The following is a 20068-nucleotide window of genomic DNA, read 5'->3' as shown; positions in this document are numbered from 1 at the left end:
TTTCTCTGATTCTTTTGAGACTTTTTTATCAAGTAGATGTGGGTTGTTGTGCGGTCCCTACCTTAGCTTATGGTCTAAGTCCACTTTTGGTCCACTGCTGGGGTCTGGTGATTAATATGCAATAGGCGCTAGGCGTTCTTGGAATCAGGAAGTCATCTTGGGGAGCAGCGGCTGAACTACCCGGCGCCGTGAAGGGGACAAAGAGGGTTCAACTTACTAGGTACAAAGGGTTCTAACAAAGGTGTTAACATCAGGGAGAAATACCGAAACTAGAGGAGTACAACTGGAGTGTGGACTGGGCATAGGGGCAAGTATATCGTGTAGGAGAAATACGAACAGGGGTAGAATTAGTGAATATGAAACAGATTTTTGGAGTTAACAAAATGAATTAAGCATTTATAATTTAGTTTGTAGAGGTATGTATGGAATTTTAACCTTTTACTTAAGAAACCTCTGCCTGGTACAAAGGGCATAGGAAAATGCAAATTTCTGAAGCTTCTTGCATAAAGAACAATACCAGAAGAGGCAAAGAACCCAGATAAAAGAAGCTCCTCTGTCTCCAAGCCTATCAACACTGACAGACGTACTCAGATAAGCACCAAAGGACCAAAAGCGCACGTGCAGAGAGGAAAAGTTCAAAAGTTCAGCCATGAAGAAGACCACAATCTTCAGCCTCAGGACCACCAAGAGACCCACGTACGACCACCACAGCAAACCACGCGTGCTCAGGAGGCCGTGGACTTATTTAGCATGAGAGGCGAGGACAGGCGGGGCCAGGGGTTGAATATGCATGAAAAAGTTGTGCAATGTATTGCATATGGAACGTCTTTGAGAATAAAAGTGTGGGTCAGACTGAGGCTTGGGGCACAAGTTTTTGTAGAGCTATCTCACTTGTGCCGGGCGCTGACATACATACCCACCTCATAACGCGTCAAATATACACCCAAGCGAACTTTCAAACTGTGGAGTAAACAGACAAATGGTTAAACATATAAACAAAGGGTTAAACCTTAGATTTATTCATAACACTACTATCAGTTGTACCCCATTGGAATCAAACCAAAGACATAAATCCAAATCTGATTTAGGGCTAGTTACAGAATGCCAAAGATCAGTACAGGCTGGACTGTGGCTGAAGCTGCTGTGCAGGGTCGCTGTTTGGCTCCTCCTGAGGGTGGCCAGGTTCAGGATGGAGGTGGTCAAGGCCTTCCTTGGACATTGATGCTGCGGAAGCAGAGGATGGCCCCATTCTGCAGAAGAGCAGCATAACCCCCTGATTTCTGTGCCATTAAATGGTCCAGGCATCTGGTGATGGGAATTTCCATGTTTCAAGCTCTTTTTGGTCACAGGCACCAAAAGAGTTCAGTGGAGTTCACTATTGACCCTGCACTTTAGTCAGAAGGATTTAATTCTGGAATTAAAGAATGTGAGAAATTCCCACTGAAAGGATAAGGGAATGTTGCTGTCCCTCCCCAGCTCTGCAGCCCTACCTGGTGTCCCTTCCCATCCGCTGGGAATGCAGGGCTGACTCTGCTGGACAGAAGGGGAAGGATGCTCTGTGTGATCCCAACCCCTCTCCTGCCATCGAGATGGAAGCAGCCCTGCAGGGATTTGGGAAATCACTGCCATCCCGTGCTGGGTGTGTCCCCATGGCTTTAAGGTGTCCCCTTCTTTGCAGGCAAGAGGTCCCTGAAGACACCATGAAACTCATCTGCTGAGCCAAAGGAGATGGAGTTCATTCCCTGGGGCCAAGGCCATGAGGGTCATTCCATGGTGAATAGAGCTGGGGAAGAGCACTGAGCCCAGCTGCACTGCTTGGAGCCATGTGGATCCAGGAGGGAGGAGGAAAGCCATGCTCCAGTGTGCTCCCTGCAGAGCATCCCTCACACATGGCCCTTGGCAATGCTCCTGCTCCCTTCTCCTGCAGGAATACACCACCACAGGGAGGGTGATCCCGTGGGTATTGATTTATCAGGTGACTCAAGGAAACCTTCAGCCACTGTCCTGGGGTCGTTCAGCAGAGCAGTGGAAGGGATCAGCATGCTCAGACCCCCGTATCCCTGGGGGCATCATTTCTGGGGGCTGTTGTTTCTTTCTGTGTCTCAAAGACCCTCTGGAGCGAGTCCCTGAGAGATTCCACTCTACATTGCCTCCAGCAGCTCACCATGGAGCATTGCCCCCTGGAGCTCCCCATGGAGTTGTCTGTCCTCCAACTCCCCACCACGAAGTAAATGAAAGGTTTGATGCTGCTGTTGATGCAGGTGAGCAGGAAAAAAAACTGGGATGGCACAGTGATATAACCGAGCTGCTGCAGGAAATGGCAGAAGCTGAGGAGGAGAGTTAACAGCGCAGTGAGGTGGATAACGATGTCGCGCCTCTTGGGTTGCTGCTGCTGGGAGCCCCACTTGGCCTTAATGAAATCGATTGTGAAAGAAATGGCCACAGGTGCAACAAAGAGGAGCAGGATGATGGTGTACACAGAGATAAGAGCTGCCCAGCAATGCTCCTGCTCGTGTGATGGGCACAGGAATGTCACCGTGAGAATGACAGTGAAGAGAGCAAAGAATGCCCAGTATTGAACACTTCCGACCACCAACCAGAGGCGCTCGGGAAGGTTGCAGCGGCAGGAGAGCTTGCAGAGCTTGTACATGTACAGCACATTGCTGATGGGAATCAGCTGGAATAATGCCCAGTAGTAGGAGACCACTGAGAGCTGGAAAAAGAAATGCTGGTACAGCAGGGGCAAGATAGGAGAGCAGGACACGTCCTCCACCAGGAAGAGAAGGCTGGTGGGGACTGTGAAGAGAAGGAAGAGGAAGTCAGCAACAGCCAGGTTAAAGATGCGATAATTACCAGTTTTCAGGCTGAGGAGCCAGAGGACAGCCCCATTCCCAGCCAGCCCACAGAGGCAGATGAGCAGTGTCACACTGTGTATGGCCACGGTGGTGACATCTGCCTCACACAGACCATCTCCTTGAGTGGGTGAGGCGGAAGATGGGGACATGGTGGTCACCTCCATGGATGGACGCTGGGCAGGCAGTGGGATGTGACCCGGGCTGTGGTCAGAGTGGATGGGGAGTCAGTGCTTGGAGAATCCAGGGATGGACCACACAGCTTCTTCAGCAGCTCCCTGCAGTGGGAAGGATTCAGTGGGGAGGAGAGAGATGTGCATGGGAGGAGGGTGGTGGAAATGGTGGGGTGGGAGAGCAAGGTGGGAGGTTTGGGCTTTTCCGCAGGAGGCTGGTATATAACATATGGAATAAAAATTTTCTGGTTTTCTGAAGTTGTTCAAACATAAAGTGGCAAAATAGATAAATGGATGTAACAGCTGGCACACAGGATGATATAAACCTCCAGGACTATAAAAGGACTTCCAGGATGAGCTGGATGCATGGAAATGCTTTCTAGGAAAATGGTGTTTATGTATTAGAGAAACAACACTTTTTAATGCCTACATGTGGTTACAATGGATTAATACGGTGTTGTAAAGTCTCACCACAAATGCAATACAAGAAAAGATGCTTCTGTGTCCTGTGCAGGTAAAGAATTCCTGCTTCCTCATGCTTTGCATTGTGTTAGAAAATTTGTTCTGGCCCATTTCAGTATTAGGACACAGACGGAATGCACAGGAGAAGAGAGAGGACATGGGGAGGGCACTGCGGTCACCGGGAGAGGGTGGCAGGAACAGAGCAGCTGCTGGAGGAGAGGAAGGTGGGTTAGGGAGGAAGGAAAACATTCCACTGACCTGTTCCCTGTGGGGCAGCAACAGGCAAAGGGGTCTGTGCAGATCAGCGGCACTTCCTGGTACCTCTTGCTCCTTTGGGATCCATGTTCTAAAGCCAGTCCTCCCAGGTCAGTGACATGAAGGAGAAAGTGCCCAGATCACCAGGAGCTCCCCACTCCCGTCCCTCTTGCTTCTCTCTGTGCCCTGTCCTGCTGTTGCTCCCCAAGGCTCGCTGGACACATGGGGGAGTGAGGGAGTGAAAAACTGCAACTTTGCCTGCTTCAGAAATTCAGTTCCTCTGAGTTATTTGTCTTGGGGGTGTTTTTTTTTTTTTTTTTTTCTTCAGAGGGAGTGGCTTTTGTCAGGCGTTCTAAATGAAGATTTCTGTGATTGGCTCCTCTTTCTCTCCTGATAAGAAACACTCCATCCCTGCAGAATGGACCATTCTCCAACTGCCTTCCCTCTCCTGACAAGTTTCTACCATTCCTCGTTTCTATTCTCTGAGTGATCACTGTCCCTCCAGCAGCAGAGGGAGGCTGCTGCTGCTGGTGGCACTGGAATGCTGGCAGTGCTGCCAGTGTAGGTGAGGCTGCTGGGTGCTTCTCAGAAACAATTCCTCTTCTCGGAAGGGCTCTGACATCATTGCCAAAATGTGCTCTGGGCTGAGGAAGTACAGCTGAGCTGCTTCCTCCTCCTATCCCCATCCCATCCTCATCCCTGCTCCCCATCCCCATTCCAATCCCCATTCCCTTCCCTATCCCTGCTCTCCATCCTCACCCCATCCTATCACATCCCTCAGGTTTCCCAGATGGAGCCGCTCCCCAACTTGGAGCGTGGCCTGTCAGGCTCTGCTCTCCTCCAGTGGGGAGTTTTGGGATTGCTGGCATCCAGAGCCCCTCCAACCTGCTCCGACCCTCTCCTGAGCATTTTGAAATGTCCTGCAACACTCCAGACTGTCCCTGGGGCCCCCTGCCCCCCCCTGAACATCCCTGATCTTCTCCCTCTCCACCTGGGACCTCAGGAAGTGTCCCTGCTCCTCCTGCATAGAGTTCTTAGTTCCAGGATAGAGGAGGAAAGTCCAGCTCCCCAGGGCTCGGCAGGAGAACACTGAATGACAAATGTGGCTGGAGCCAGTGCAGAAACAGATAAGGAGGCCTGCAGTGGTTTTGGAGCAAGTTCTGGAACAAGAAGCAAGAGCACATGGCCAAAGGAAAAGTTCAAGGCAAGGTCACCTTTAATATCACAGCACACAGTGAATGTGACCACCAGAGCCCCCTGGGAATGATCCTCCAAGACAAGGAAAGGACTTGGAGAAGAAGGCAAATTCACAGAAATAAGTCCTAGGACAGTTATATTTATGCATTTAATAAGAAAGGCACTTTAATGACTCCTTGTGGTTATGATAGATAAAACCCCTGTTGTAAAGTCTCTCCACAAACAGAAATATGGTGAGTTCCTTTTGTGTGTCCTGTGGAGGTAAAAAAATTCCTGCTTCCTAATGCTTCCCATCGTGTTGGAAAGCTTCTACCAGTTGATTTCGGTATCACTCCCAATTCCCATCTCCAACCCTTCTCCCCATCCCATCCCATCCCATCCCATCCCATCCCATCCCATCCCATCTCATCCCGTGGCCACTCCCTGCCTTGAAGCGCTGCCCATTAGGCTCTGCTGCCCGGACATTTGGGATCAGCAGTATCCAGACCCTTCCCAAACTTCTCCAGACCCTACCAGAACCCTCTGACCACTATGGACCCCTCTGACAACTCCCAGACCCTCCCCAGGGCTGCCTTTTCCCCTACGACAGCCCCACTCCTGCCCTGCTCCACCTGGGACCATGAGCAGTGTCTCTGCTTCTCCCAGCCATTCCTGCTTTTGTACCTCAAAATTAACCATTTAGCAAGGAAATAACATGAACTGCATTTAGCTGCAATGGTATCTCATGCCTTAACCTTGCTTCCAGGCCTGACTCACTCAGATGTCTCAGGTACTGGAAAACCTGAGAGAGCAGCATCTCCCCCACATTTGCCAGAGCAGATGCACAGGTGTGTGCACACAGAGAGAAAGAGTCAGTACAAGGTGCCTGTGAGAAATTCCCCTGGGAGGCAGTGAAATGCTCACTGCGGATCCGTTTGCATCTCCTCACTGTGCCAAGGCTTGGGCCTCGAGCGCTGGGGGATCGGCCCAGGAGCCGTCGGCGTTGGGGCATCACCCGAGGGCAGCAGACGGGAGAGATCCCAGCTCGGAGAGGCCCCACTGCCAGGGAGCTTCTGGTCAGCGCTGCTGGGCCCAGGAGAGCTCCAAGGGTCTCCTTTTGGACCGCTGCTTACAGGGCCCCAAGGGATGGTCTTCAGCCACAGCAATGTTTCACCCTGGCCACACTTTGGGCAGGCAACTTTCTATGAAAGTGTGGGAGCAGGGATGGTGTGGCATTCAGGGAAGTGAAATAATTCCCAAAGCTGTTGATAAAAGCCCAGGGGGTCGTTGGCCAGCAGCAGTTCCTGGGAGCAGAGGGTGTTTCTGATCAGTGCCAGAGGAGCTGAGCCCAGGGGCTGCTCCTCAAGGCTGAGGCCTCCCAAGCACGAATCAGAGCCCAGTGCGGCCTGGAAAGGGGGTGGGGGATGCACCAGCACAGGGAGGGTGACACTTTAGATGTTTATTATTCAGGTGACTCAAGGAATCCATCAGCCACTGTCCCAGGGTCCCTCAGCAGTGCAGCAGGAGGAATCAACAGACTCAGAGCACTGTGTCCATGGCAGGATCATTGCTGTGGGTAGTGTTTTCTTTTGGCTCCTCAAAGACTCTCTGGAGGGAGAGCCAGAGAGACCCCATGGAGCAGGGCCTCCAGCACCTTCCCACCAAGAAGTAGATGAAGGGTTTCATGCTGCTATGGATACAGGTGAGCAGGAAAAAAACCTGAGAGGACACAATGGTGTAACTGAGGAGATGCAGTAAGTTCCAGAGGCTGTGCAGTAGAGTGAAGAGCACAATGATGCAGATAACAATGTCCAGCCTCTTATGTTGCTGCTGATGGGAGGCAGGCTTGACCTTAATGAAGAGGATTGTGCTGGAAATGAGCATGGAGGGAGCACAGAGGAGAAGGTTGAAGGTGTACATGGAGATAAGAGAAAACCGGCAGTGCTCAGATACCTGGGAAGCACACAGAGAAAACATTGTGGGAATGACAATGACGAGAGTGATGAAGAAGGCCCAAAGCAGGGCATGCACCACCCATGACAGGTGCTGGGGACGGTGGCAGCAGTGCCAGAGCGGGCAGTGGATGGACCTGCACCTTGTGATGCTGATGAATGTCAATGTGTACAGCCATATGCTGTATGACATCGGTAACATCTGGAAAAGCAACCCCAAGTACCGCAAGGGCAGGATGATAGAGCAGGACACGTCCTCCAGCAGGAAGAGCAGAGCAGAGGGCAACAGAAAGAGGAGAAAGAGGAAATCCAAAAAAGTCAGCATGAGGATGTAACCGGTGGTGCTGTTCCTGGATGAACAGCGGGAGCCAAGGAGCCAGAGAACAGCCCCATTCCCGGCCAGCCCACAGAGGCAGATGAGCAGTGTCACACTGTGTATGGCCATGCTGGTGACATCTGTCTCACAGAGATCATCTCCTTCAGTGGGTGAGGCGGGAGATGGGGACACGGTGGTCACCTCCATGGATGGACGCTGAGCATGCGGTGGGATGTGGCCCTGGCTGTGGTCAGAGTGGATGGGGAGTCAGTGCTTGGAGAATCCAGGGATGGACCACACAGCTTCTTCAGCAGCTCCCTGCAGTGGGAAGGATTCAGTGGGAAGGGATGAGATGTGCAGGGGCAGAGGGCAGTGGAACTTGTGGGGTGGGAGAGGGAGGTGGGAGAGTTGGGCTGTTCAGCAGGGGATATTGCAGGAAAGCTCAGGGCAGAGAAGGGGGGAGCTGGGGTGAGGACTGTGGTCACTGGGAGAGGATGGCAGGAGCAGAGCAGCTGCTGGAGGAGTGGAAGGTGGGATAGGGAGGAAGGAAATCATTCCACTGACCTGTTCCCTGTGGGGCAGCAGCAGGCAAAGGGGTCTGTGCAGATCAGCGGCACTTCCTGGTACCTATTGCTCCTTTGGGATCCATGTCTTAAAGCGGCTCCTGCCAGGTCAGTGACATGAAGGAGAAAGTGCCCAGATCACCAGGAGCTCCCCACTACTGTCCTGCTGGCTCTCTCTATGCCCTGTGTTGGTGTTGCTTCCCAAGGCTCAGTGGAGTCACAGGAATGTCAGAAATTGCGTCTTTGGCTACATCAGAACTTCACTTCCTCAGAGTTCTTTATCTTGTTTGTTTTTTTTTTTTTTTTGCAACAGAGGAAGTGGCTTTTGTGAAAAGCTCCAAAAGAAATATTTTGCAAATGGCTCCTCAGTTCCTCCTGATGAGAAACACTCTGTCCTTGCAGAATGTCCCATTCTCCAACTGCCTTCTGTCTCCTGACAGACTTTTACCATTCCTCATTTTAATTCCCTGAGTGGTCATTGTGCCTGCAGCAGCAGAGGGATGCTGGTGGCGTTGGTGGCACTGAAATGCTGGCAGTGCTGATGAGTCAGCTGGGTGTTTCTCAGAAATACCTCTGATTCTGGGAAGAGCTCTGGTTTCATTGCCAAAGCCTCCCTATGGCCCAAGGAAGCACAGCTGAGCTGCTCCCTATCCTATCCTATCCTATCCTATCCTATCCTATCCTATCCTATCCTATCCTATCCTATCCTATCCTATCTTATCCCCATCTCTGCTCTCCATTCCCACCCCGCTCTCCATCTTCACCTCATCCTATCACATCCCGCAGCCTTCTCAGACGGCAGCCGCTCCCCCACTCTGAGCGCGGCCTGTCAGGCTCTGCTCTCCTGTGGCTTTGCTGGGATCCAGACCCCCTCCAAGCCCCTCTGACCCTCTCCTGTCCCCGCCAGCCTGCTCTAACACCCCAGAACCCACCCAGGGCTGATTTTTTTCCCCTACCAGCCCCACTCCTCCCCTGCTCCACCAGGGACCCCCAGCAGTGTCCCTGCTCCTCCTGGCCATAGTGTTCTAGGATCCAGGAGGGAAGAGGAAAGCCCAGCTCCAATGTGCTTCTCAGGAGAACACAGGACGATAAACGTGGTTGGAGCAAGTGCAGAAACTGATAAGGAGACCTGCGGAGGTTTTAGGGAAAGTTCTGTAGCAAGAAGCAAGGGCACGTGGCCAAAGGAAAAGTTCAAGGCAAGGTCACCTTTAATATCACAGCACTCAGTGAATGTGACCACCAGAGACCCCTGTGAATGATCCTCCAGGATCCGGAGAGGACTTAGAGAAGGAAGTGAATGCATGGAAATGAGACCTAGGAGGGTGGTGTTTATGTATTAGATTAGAAACACACTTTAATGACTCTGTGTGTTTATGATGAATAAAACCCCTGTTGTAAATTCTCACCACGCAGAGATCAAGGAGAGATCCTTCTGTGTGTGCTGTGCAGGTAAAGAATTCCTGAATCGTAATGCTTCCCATTGTGTTAGAAAGTTTATTTCAGCCGATCTAGTGTCAAGATATAGATGGGATGCCTAGGGCAGAGGAGGGAGGATGTGGGGAGGGCACTGCGGTCACCGGGAGAGGGTGGCAGGAACAGAGCAGCTGCTGGAGGAGAGAAAGGTGGGGTAGGGAGGAAGGAAAACATTCCACTGACCTGTTCCCTGTGGGGCAGCAACAGGCAAAGGGGTCTGTGCAGATCAGCGGTGCTTCCTGGTGCCTCTTGCTCCTTTGGGATCCATGTCCTAAAGCAGTTCCTGCCAGGTCAGAGACATGAAGGTGAAAGTGCCCAAATCACCTGGAGCTCCCCACCCCACCCCCGTCCTGCTGGCACATCTCTGTGCCCGGACTCGGTGTTGCTTTGCAAGGCTTGGTGGGGTCATAGGGCAGGTAGAAGTGGTTGTAAAACCCCACCATAGTTGTAAAACTATGGCAATGTCAGAGCTCTACTCTCTCATTTCTCTTGAATTTTTTTTTCTTTGTCACAAAGGAAGTGGCTTTTGTCAAAAGGTCCACATGAAAAAGTTTGCAAATGGCTCCTCATTTCCTTCTGATCAGAAACACTCCTTCCCTGCAGAATGTCCCTTTCTCAAACTGCCTTCTCTATCCCAACAGGTTTCTCTCATTCCTTGTTTCTCTTCCCTGAGGGGTCATTGTCCCTCCAGGAACAGAGAGCTGCTGGTTGTACTTGTGGCACTGGAATGCTGACAGTGCTGGCAGTGCTGGTGAAGCATTTTGCGTGCTTGTCAGGAAGAACTCCGATTCTGGGAATAGCTCCAGAATCATTGCCAAAACCTCCACTGGGCCCAAAGGACCACAACTGAAACAAGAATTCCCATTTCTGCCATTCCAATGCAGGCTCACACAGCCCAAGGGAAGGACAGCACTCTGTTGTTTGCAGACAGGTTATCAGCACTTGGAGCCCACCCTAATTACTGCCAATCCCCTTGATGATGCAATGAAAGCTATTAGGGACCAGATTTTGGGCTGCTGTGATCCTTTTTCCAGCCCTTCATTCGAGCTCATCCTCCTTTACAGACTTGGGAACACTTGTGCTTGTTTTTACCTGACCCCACCCCTCTGGGCAACCTGTGCTAAGGCCTCCCCACCCTCACAGGGAAGGATGTTCCCCTAATATCGAATGTCAACCCAGCCTCTGTCAGTGGGAAGCCATTCCCCCTTGTCCTGTCGCTCCATGCACTTGTTCAAATTCCCTCTCCAACTCTCCTGGAGCCCCATTAGCTCCAGGATCATGAAGTGTTTGCCCTTGAAAGGACTGGCCTGGTGAGGGGATGTGAGATTCCATAGCTGGGGACAGAAACACGGTGTCAGCAGGAAAGAGAGGTGACAGTTCTGGTCCCAGAGCCACCACACGTGCCAGTTTCCAGCAGGAGCATCCCAGATCGCTGTGGCACATGTCAGCCTGGGTAGGAATCATCTCACCTCAGCTTTCTAGAAATTCCTTGGAATTCCCTGTAGGCTGCTGTCTGACTGCCAAGGGAATGTGGAAGATGACTTAGGGGAAACCTGCAGCTTTCTAAGGATTAAAGCCAAGAGAGCAGCATTGATTTGCCTCTTCTCAGCAGAAATGACATTGCTGAAATCCTAAATCATCCCTCAGCTGTGTGCCTGTGCTCCATCTCAGGCACAGAATTGATTATTGCATGCATCCTCTTGGAAACTGCGTGGTGAAGGTCCAGTGCCACTGAAATTGCTGTATACAAGTGGCAAAACTAGATTTGAACCAGAAATCTAGGTTTTGTCCTGCAGGGTCCTAAAAATCCCCCTGTGGAATGAGAAGGGGCAATTTGAGTTCATTCAAAGACAAGATTTCAGAATTAGTGTTTCTAAGAGGAACCTGACACAAATTGCTTTTCCTGGAAGGAATGAGAAGCTCTTGGATCTGTCAACAGACAGCTCATTTCAACCATTGCAGGCACCACCCTTAGGAAGGGCTCTGGAATGAGACAGGTACCTGACTGCCTCACAGACAAGCCAGAGGCTTTAGAACGGGAAAAAAATAAGTAATTGAGCCATTTTTGACACTGTTTACCAGTAACAAGCTCTGCAGCAAAACTCAGATATTGTTTATTCACCAAAATCTGGGCCAGAGTTACCACACTGAAAAGAAACAAAAGGCATAAAGCGGAATCTGATTTAGGGGTAGTAACAAAATGAAAATGATCTGTATAGCAGAGTTTATTCCTTGGGGCCAAGGCAATGAGGACCATTCCATGGGGAGTAAAAGAACAGGACTGAGCTCAGAGCCATGTTTTCCCATCTTTCTGGCTGTCTCTGAGGTGCCACACCTCCACGTGCCTCATGTCCAGAAGTGCCTCGCAGAGCTGTCACCTCCACCACAGTGTCCCCAGGGCCGTGGCTCCCCTCGTCACTCCCGGCTTTCTCCTCAAACACCCTCCGCAGAGCGACTCTGACGGAGCGCTGGAAGCGGCGCCGCCGGCAGCTCCCCACCAGCACGTAAATCACCGGGTTGAGGGAGCAGTTCAGCAGTGCCAGCAACAAGGAGGGGTCTTCTGGGAATAAATCACCAGAATCAGGGAGATTGAGGAAAACCTCCACACAGAAAGGGATGCCGAAGGCGAAGAACAGCAGGACGTTGAGCAGGATGGCCACAAAGAGCTTCCCTGGCTGCCGCCTCCAGGAGCCACTGTGCAGCTTGAGGAACAGGAACAGGTTGGAAACCAACATCATGAGGGAGAAAACCACGGAAATTGCAAGGGCTACACCTGCAAGGACAGTCTCAGAGTCTTCAGTGTAGGTGAGGTAGAGGGAGGAAACAAAAACCCCTGCGAGTGCCCAGAGGGCCCCGCTGATGATGCCCGAGAGGTGCCGGGGGCGGTGGCAGCGGTACCAGATGGGGCAGAGGACGGAGATGCAGCGCTCCACGCTGAGGGCTGCCAGCAGCCCCAGGCTGCTCAGGTCAAACACATGGCACAGGAGTTCCACCACAAACACAAAATCTACATAGAGAGGAGCAAGATGAACCAAAGATGTGCAAAATGCTGCTATGGTCAGAAAAGCCAACATAAGCAGGAGAAACAGAAGGAGCAGGGAGAAGTCAGCAACAGCCAGATTTAGGATGTAGACAGTGAAAGGGCTCTGCTTTGTGTGGAAGCCCAAGAACCACATGACCACCCCATTCCCTGCCAGCCCACAGAGGGAAATCCCCAGGCACACCCCTGCAAAGGCAATCAGGGTGTAGGGAATGCTCAAACATTCAGATGTGATAAATTCCTCCCAGTCCAGTGAGCCATAAAGTGTATTGTTCAGGGTGAGGTTTGTTGTGCTGTTCTCCTCCATGGTGAATGATCTTGCTCCCAGATGCCTTCTCCCTTTCCCACCACCTCCTAGGGAGAGATGGGGAACCAGATGGAAATAAGAGACATCAGCATTTCCAGCACTTCCCATCTGTCCACACAACCCCATGCCAGCCCCAGGAAGAACCCCCACCCCTGCAGTGCCCAGGACAGGCTCCCAGGCCTCCAGCCCTGACCCTGGACAGGAATCTCCCACCAGTCCATCCCTGGACTCCTACCTCCAGGAGGAACAGCACTGTCACAGCAGCACCAGGAGAAAGGATTTGGGGATGGCTGCTGGAACCACTGGCTGTGCTTCAGCCTCGGCCCTCGTGCCTGGGTGCAGCCCTTGGCCCAGAGATCACATCCCATGGTCAGAGCCTCCCCTCACAATCTCCCCACATCAATGACAGCTTCCCCTCACATGTCCCATGGACAGAGATCTTATCAGGAGGAGGTGGCCGTGTCACTGCCTTCCTCTGCCACTCTCCAATGTCATCCCACCATGCAAGGGGCTTTTGGCTGTCACTGTGTGTGCAGTGCGTGTGCCAGGTGATTCATCCATGCAGAAGGGGATATAAATAATTCCCAGGGATGGAGGATGGCAGAGGGGTGAGGGAGATGAGGCAGAGACCTTCAGGAGTGAGAAATCACTCATGTGCAGACATGCAACAGTACAAGTTGCTCAGTGTCTCTAGTGACATGTAACTTGTTCTCAAAGACTTCTTCCAACTTCCTTCTGGGAGTAACTTCCAGGAGTTGCACCTTTTTCCATCTCCCTCTCATGGATGGACACTGAGCCTAAGTTCTCTCCTTGTTTCAAGTCTTCCTCTTGCTCCAAATCCTGAAGCTCCAGGCTGGACACCCTGGAGAGCACATGGGCCTTGTGCATTAATACATCCATCAGTCCTGGGGATGACAAGCACAGCATACAACCCCAAAGGAGATAGAAAACACATGAAAGAGGGGCAGAAAATAAGCAATAAAATGCCAGTCCCCTGAGCTGTGAAAGGCTGAGGTTGTGTGGCAGGAACCACTTGGAGATAAGAGCGCTTTGGCAGCACCATGTACCCCACAAACCTAATCTCTGAGCAGACACATGCCCAGCAGGGGTGATTAGGCTGATGATTGGGATTAGATAGGATGGGATTAGAGGCTGTGGGCAAAGCCCTCGTGCAGTCCCATGTCTGGGCACCGGTGATTTCCCACAGCAACTGGACACAAGGACATTGCTCATCCCCATGGCTGCTGCTCAGGGGCTCTGTTGGTATCTAATGAGGTGTGGAATTTCTGAGGGGTTTAGAAAACCCTGTAATAGCTGAAGAGATCATAGTGGAGGACCCCTTCCATGGACAGCATCTGCCCTCACCAGAGGAGGGTTTTGACCCAGGATTCCCAGCACCTGAAGGGACATAATATTATCTGTGCTGTCCTTTCATTTTCGTTGTTTTAGATCCAGTAAATGATGTTTAAAATTCAAAAGTCCAAGTGCCTGCATTAATAGGATCATAACAGATCAGCAGCTCCTCATGAAGAACTAGGGGGAGGAGAGGAAGGCAGTGACACGGCCACCTCCTCCTGATAAGATCTCTGTCCATGGGACATGTGAGGGGAAGCTGTCATTGATGTGGGGAGATTGTGAGGGGAGGCTCTGACCATGGGATGTGATCTCTGGGCCAAGGGCTGCACCCAGGCACGAGGGCCGAGGCTGAAGCACAGCCAGTGGTTCCAGCAGCCATCCCCAAATCCTTTCTCCTGGTGCTGCTGTGACAGTGCTGTTCCTACTGGAGGTAGGAGTCCAGGGATGCACTGATGGGAGATTCCTGTCCAGGGTCAGGGCTGGAGGCCTGGGAGCCTGTCCTGGGCACTGCAGGGGTGGGGGTTCTTCCTGGGGCTGGCATGGGGTTGTGTGGACAGATGGGAAGTGCTGGAAATGCTGATGTCTCTTATTTCCATCTGGTTCCCCATCTCTCCCTAGGAGGTGGTGGGAAAGGGAGAAGGCAGCTGGGAGCAAGATCATTCACCATGGAGGAGAACAGCACAACAAACCTCACCCTGAACAATACACTTTATGGCTCACTGGACTGGGAGGAATTTATCACATCTGAATGTTTGAGCATTCCCTACACCCTGATTGCCTTTGCAGGGGTGTGCCTGGGGATTTCCCTCTGTGGGCTGGCAGGGAATGGGGTGGTCATGTGGTTCTTGGGCTTCCACACAAAGCAGAGCCCTTTCACTGTCTACATCCTAAATCTGGCTGTTGCTGACTTCTCCCTGCTCCTTCTGTTTCTCCTGCTTATGTTGGCTTTTCTGACCATAGCAGCATTTTGCACATCTTTGGTTCCTTTTATTCATCACTATAGGCATTTTGTGTTTGTCCTTGGGTTCCTGTGCCATGTGTTTGACCTGAGCAGCCTGGGGCTGCTGGCAGCCCTCAGCGTGGAGCGCTGCATCTCCGTCCTCTGCCCCATCTGGTACCGCTGCCACCGCCCCCGGCACCTCTCGGGCATCGTCAGCGGGGCCCTCTGGGCGCTCGCAGGGGTTTTTGTTTCCTCCCTCTACCTCACCTACACCTACACTGAAGACTCTGAGACTGTCCTTGCAGGTGTAGCCCTTGCAATTTCCGTGGTTTTCTCCCTCATGATGTTGGTTTCCAACCTGTTCCTGTTCCTCAAGCTGCGCTGTGGCTCCCGGAGGCGGCAGCCAGGGAAGCTCTTTGTGGCCATCCTGCTCAACGTCCTGCTGTTCTTCGCCTTCGGCATCCCTTTCTGTGTGGAGGTTTTCCTCAATCTCCCTGATTCTGGTGATTTATTCCCAGAAGACCCCTCCTTGTTGCTGGCACTGCTGAACTGCTCCCTCAACCCGGTGATTTACGTGCTGGTGGGGAGCTGCCGGCGGCGCCGCTTCCAGCGCTCCGTCAGAGTCGCTCTGCGGAGGGTGTTTGAGGAGAAAGCCGGGAGTGACGAGGGGAGCCACGGCCCTGGGGACACTGTGGTGGAGGTGACAGCTCTGTGAGGCACTTCTGGACATGAGGCACGTGGAGATGTGGCACCTCAGAGACATCCTGAAGTATGGAGACAAGGGCACTCCATGCAGCGTAGCCAGGCTCATTTCCCCAGCTGTATTTTTTCCCCTTGGAACTACCCTCACTGCCCCATCCATTGGGAATAAACTCTGTTGATGAAGCAAATTCTGCAAAAATGGGCAGGGCAAGGGGTGTTGTCTTGGTAATGGTGGGATTTGGGATGTAAGGGAGTAAGAGATGGGTGAAAATTACAATCTGGGGAAAAGGGAGAGGAAAAAAAGAGAGAGAAAGAAAGGGGAAAGGGAGAATGGGGGTGAGAGAGAGAGAGAAAAAAAATACAACAAAGTAAAAACGGAAACTAAGCAAGAGATTGAATGGGAGAGAAACAGAAAAAATAAGAAAGTACAAGAGAAAGTAAAAAATAAAGATTTAGAATGGCAAAGGATTTGCTTGGACAGGACAGATGAAGAAGGATATCCCTGGTGTGCTAAATCCCCATAAATAGTTGGGTTAGTCACATAGGGCCTGGTCCTGCTCTCTCTGGAATCATTGGAGGAAAAGTTATTCACCTAAGCACACCAAAAACCACCTGGAATTAGGTGTTATAAAATAAACTTGGCTTTTCTGTCCTTTTTCAGTAGACACTGACTGAAAGGTTCTTCCTGTGCCTTAAATAAAAGAAATTATTTATCTGAGTTTACATTCTGTGTGTTTTTATCAGCTGATAAATCAGATAACAACAAAAACAACAACAAAAACAGCTCTAAATACATTTTTTATCCCATTGGGGAAAAAAAAAAAACAACAAAAAAGAGAATTCCAGTCTTTTTAACAATGCAAAAATGTTTTGTCACAATGATAAAACTATATGAGATATCAAAACCAGAACATTTTGAACATGAATTGTGAGGTTTTTCAAAGAAAATTACCCACATTGACTTTTTCTAATAATTTTGGTTAAAAGAATAAATGTTAGGTAGTCTGATAGCACAAGCAATCCCATTTCGCCCCTCAAAGGATTTGGTTTAGAGAATAATTTTTTGAAAGTCATGGTATTTATTTACCTTGTTCTGTTTCCTGTATTTTTCCCACAATCCTTTGATTTATTTATATTGGTAAAGGAGATTTAACAGCTCTAGATTCTGATCTGTCCTTTTAAAGGAAGAAATTACAACCCAATGAATAATGTAGATAAATTCAGAGACTCTGCCAAGGGCTGGAGGAAATTAAAATAACATGCAATAATATAATATAAAATAGTAATCTCCAGTGACATATTTCTTTGAAATACAAGACAAGCGAGGATGAAACTCAGTGAATACAATTTTAAAGCAAGTTGGAAGGAGTTGGAGCCCTTTTCTGCTCTGTGGTGTGAAAACATCCCTGGTTAAGAGAAGAAAAGGACTTGGTGGATGTGAATCTTTTCAGTCCTTGAAATGCTCACATTAGGAAGCCCAGAATAGTTCTGTGACCCACAAAAGGCTGTGTCTGTGCTCAGACATGGGGATTCTAAGTTAAGAGGGATAGATGGATTCACCTTCCAGGAATTTTGCGTCTGTTTCCAACAGGAGGATTGCTGGTACTGATCTCATTTTCAGAGATCTGAGTGAAAAGTAACACAGAATTTATGAGTTTATGAATGACAAGGATTTATCCTGAGCAGGATTTCTTTGATGAAATTCAGACATTAAGACATTTCAGCCTTATCAAATGAATATTATTTAGTAGTCACTGGAAATAACCAGGAACTTTTAATATGCCCTAAATATAGGTCAGGTAAGTTCTATGGTCCAGCTGCTTATGTGCCATATGGGGCACTGAAAACAATGACCCAAAGAGGGTCTTAAAATAATGGAGAGTTAAAATAATGACCTAAAATATCTACAAAGAGGGTACTGAGGGTCAGGTGAGATGAACCTTCCCCAGAACCTCAGAGTTCTTCAGTTCTGCCAAGACATTCCAGGCAGGATTTTAGGAGGACATGGTTACCGTGTCCCGCGTTTCCCGCTCATCTCTCTCATCCGCTGAGTCTTGGAAGGCCCTCTGGAATGCCAGCCTAAGGGTGAGCCTGAATTTCCGATCCCTGTAGCTTCCCACCAGGAAGTAAATGACGGGGTTGAGGGTGCTGTTGACACAGGACAGCACAAAGCCAATCTCTGGGGAATACATGAACTTGTGGCCCAAGAAGTCCAGGAGGATGAGGACACTGAGGGGCACAGCGAAAATGAGGAAGAGGAGGATGGTGAGCATGATGATGGTGAAGAGCCGGCCCGTTTGGAAGGGCTGGGAACTGCACTTGACCCGCAGGAAGAGGGTGAGGCTGAAGAGCAGCATGAGGGGCGCGCAGACCAGGAAATCCAAGGCTCCGATGGCGATGAGCAGGCGCTGGCAGACCCTGGGAGAGGGGCGAACGGTGCACAAAACATATCCCAGAGTGTTCAGGAGCAGGGACAGTGTCCAGAGCAGGCCGGACACCACGGCAGACAGGTGCTTCGGGCGGTGTGTCCGGCACCAGATGGGGGACAGCACGGACAGGCAGCGCTCAATGCTGATGGCCGTCAGCAGGTACAGGCCTGTGCCGTACATGAAGAGATCCAGGAAGAGGAATATCCCAAACTGCACCCCCACGTTGAACTGCATCAGGTACTGCACAGTCTCCACGGCGATGCACAGCAGGTACCCGAAGTCGGCGGCCGCCAGGTTCAGGATGTAGACGGTGAAGTGGTTCCTGCGGATGCGGAAGCCCAGGTACCACAGGACCAGGCCGTTCCCCACCATCCCGCAGGCAGCGCTCAGCAGGCAGAAGCTCTCCATGAACTTGAGGACAGTGTAGGACGGCTCGGGTTGTCCCACAGCCCCGCTCTGGTTGGTCCCAGGAGCATGGATGGCTGTGGTTGGAAGGAGGATTGGTGTGGCTGAGGGTCTCATAATGGGTGATTCAGACCTGGGAGCAGAGAGGGGAGACATGGTAACTCCAGGGTGATTTTTCTAGAGGGATTCCTTGGTTTGTTCCAAGGCTTTGTAGCTAGAACTTGACTTCATGGAATCTCAAAATAATTTGATTTGGAAGGGACCAAGAGCCTGAAGTAACAGGACAAAGGGTAAAGGCTTCACACTGACAGAGTGTGGGTTTAGATGGGATATTGGGAGTAAATTCTTCCCTGGGACGGTGGTGAAGCTCTGGCACAGGTTGCCCAGAGAAACTGTGGCTGCCCCACGCATAGAGGTGTCCAAAGCCAGGCTGGAGCAAACTGGGATAGTGGAAGGTGTCCTTGCCCATTGCAGGGGGCTGGAACTGGATGATCTTTAAGGTCCCTTCCAGCCCAAACCACACTGTAATTCTGTGATTCCATGAGAACATCTGGTTGTTTTTTTTACACTGATGAGTGATTTCTGTTTTACTGAAGTGCCATTTGATGTGGTTCTCCTGGGTCTCATGTACAGTAACAAATAAACATTTTGGTCTGGCAGAGCCCTGAGCTTCTCCCTCAGAAACTGCAAGAACCACATGTAAGAAACCACAGATTATCTCGTCCTCACAGGACATAGGAGTTGTGGCTCTGATAACTTTTCCACACCACTCCATGAGTAAAGTCACTGTTTCCTTCCCCGTGGTACTGAGATCTGATTGAGAATCTTGGGGGTGAAAAGAATGGGTTTAACACCTTTTTTATGGCCTGATGAGAACAAATACAGTGGTTCTTCTGCTGTCTCCCAACCAGCTGTTAATTTGGACATGGAAGGCAGAGAAGTTAAAAAGAGGATAGGAACAAAAATTGGGGTTTTCTGGGAAGATGTGAATCACTGAACCATGTAGCCAGCATGAATCCTCTGTTCTCTCTTTGTGGTGCAGCAGCACACATGGAGACAGACTTCCAAAAGCACCCAGAACGTGACAGACTGAATCACTGCTGTTCCATCCCAGCACCCCAGGCACGCTGACCCCATGGACAGAGGGAAAAGAAGCGTGTGGTGCAGGGGATTTCAAGGCCAGGTTGGAGCAACCTGGGCTAGTGGAAGGTGCCCCTGCCCATGGCAGGGGGTGGGACTGGATAGGCTTTAAGGCCCCTTGCAGCCCAAATTTTTTGAGGATTCTATTATTTCCTTTAGTGTTGATTGAAATCAGGGAACTTCTGGCACTGCAGAGCTGGACGATCCCATCCTCAGTTCTTATGGCACCTTGAACACTTCTAACATGAACACTGTGGAGAGCAGCCCTGTGGCTGCTCTTCCCTCACAACCTGCTCCAGGAGTGGCCACAAATGGTCACATTTTTGCAGAAATTAGCAGAAACAGCCTCAAGTTCTGTGCAGCTTTTCTGTTGCAAGAACAGAGGAAGGCCTGGTGTTAAGTGGTTTCCTGGCTTCTGTGCAACCAAATTTCCACTTGATCTGAAGAGAGTGTGAACATTTGAATGTCACCTAAGCTCTGTCTCAGCTCACTGCAGCCTCCACAGGTGCATCTTTCTCCACTGGGGA

At 50.6% G+C, this 20068-nt stretch overlaps 5 protein-coding genes across 7 annotated transcripts; 1 reads left to right on the top strand and 4 right to left on the bottom strand.

Annotated features, from left to right (window-relative positions):
• Positions 1-966: 966 nt before the first annotated feature.
• Positions 967-4438, bottom strand: LOC128789176 (mas-related G-protein coupled receptor member A8-like). Of its 3 annotated transcripts, none has more exons than XR_008431341.1 (3): positions 3746-4438; positions 1491-3130; positions 967-1305 (listed from the first exon to the last, which is right to left on the bottom strand). XR_008431341.1 is itself a non-coding variant. In XM_053944781.1 (2 exons), exon 2 carries the CDS (start codon positions 3017-3019, stop codon positions 2045-2047), a length of 975 nt encoding a protein of 324 aa, XP_053800756.1. In that variant the 5' UTR covers positions 3020-3130; positions 3746-4438; the 3' UTR covers positions 967-2044. The 3 variants fall into 3 exon arrangements, 1 of the variants encoding a protein (XP_053800756.1); XR_008431342.1 differs by having other exon boundaries at positions 967-1250; XM_053944781.1 differs by having other exon boundaries at positions 967-3130.
• A 916-nt stretch (positions 4439-5354) lies between these two features.
• Positions 5355-7965, bottom strand: LOC128789495 (mas-related G-protein coupled receptor member H-like). The gene is made up of 2 exons (XM_053945556.1): positions 7751-7965; positions 5355-7504 (listed from the first exon to the last, which is right to left on the bottom strand). The coding sequence occupies exon 2, from the start codon at positions 7391-7393 to the stop codon at positions 6458-6460; it is 936 nt and encodes a 311-aa protein (XP_053801531.1). The 5' UTR covers positions 7394-7504; positions 7751-7965; the 3' UTR covers positions 5355-6457.
• Positions 7966-11361: 3396 nt separating this feature from the next.
• Positions 11362-12569, bottom strand: LOC128789704 (mas-related G-protein coupled receptor member H-like). Its single transcript, XM_053945873.1, has 2 exons — positions 11558-12569; positions 11362-11369 (listed from the first exon to the last, which is right to left on the bottom strand). The coding sequence occupies exons 1-2, from the start codon at positions 12567-12569 to the stop codon at positions 11362-11364; spliced, it is 1020 nt and encodes a 339-aa protein (XP_053801848.1).
• Positions 12570-14590: 2021 nt separating this feature from the next.
• LOC128789703 (mas-related G-protein coupled receptor member H-like) lies at positions 14591-15580 on the top strand. The gene has a single exon (XM_053945872.1). It carries the CDS (start codon positions 14591-14593, stop codon positions 15578-15580), a length of 990 nt encoding a protein of 329 aa, XP_053801847.1.
• Positions 15581-17561: 1981 nt separating this feature from the next.
• On the bottom strand, positions 17562-18518 carry LOC128789975 (proto-oncogene Mas-like). The gene has a single exon (XM_053946348.1). It carries the CDS (start codon positions 18516-18518, stop codon positions 17562-17564), a length of 957 nt encoding a protein of 318 aa, XP_053802323.1.
• Between the last annotated feature and the right edge of the window lie 1550 nt (positions 18519-20068).

The sequence above is a fragment of the Vidua chalybeata genome, chromosome 6 (genome assembly GCF_026979565.1).
Source record: "Vidua chalybeata isolate OUT-0048 chromosome 6, bVidCha1 merged haplotype, whole genome shotgun sequence".
In the NCBI taxonomy this organism is placed as follows: domain Eukaryota; kingdom Metazoa; phylum Chordata; class Aves; order Passeriformes; family Viduidae; genus Vidua; species Vidua chalybeata.
The sequence above is the reverse complement of the archived record's forward strand: the minus strand, read 5'-3'. Positions and strand labels throughout refer to the sequence as shown.

What these genes read in the sequence shown, in the direction of transcription:
- LOC128789176 (XM_053944781.1), bottom strand. Translation starts at nt 3,019, where the DNA reads ATGGAGGTGACCACCATGTCCCCATCTTCCGCCTCACCCACTCAAGGA.
- LOC128789495 (XM_053945556.1), bottom strand. Translation starts at nt 7,393, where the DNA reads ATGGAGGTGACCACCGTGTCCCCATCTCCCGCCTCACCCACTGAAGGA.
- LOC128789704 (XM_053945873.1), bottom strand. Translation starts at nt 12,569, where the DNA reads ATGGAGGAGAACAGCACAACAAACCTCACCCTGAACAATACACTTTAT.
- LOC128789703 (XM_053945872.1), top strand. Translation starts at nt 14,591, where the DNA reads ATGGAGGAGAACAGCACAACAAACCTCACCCTGAACAATACACTTTAT.
- LOC128789975 (XM_053946348.1), bottom strand. Translation starts at nt 18,518, where the DNA reads ATGAGACCCTCAGCCACACCAATCCTCCTTCCAACCACAGCCATCCAT.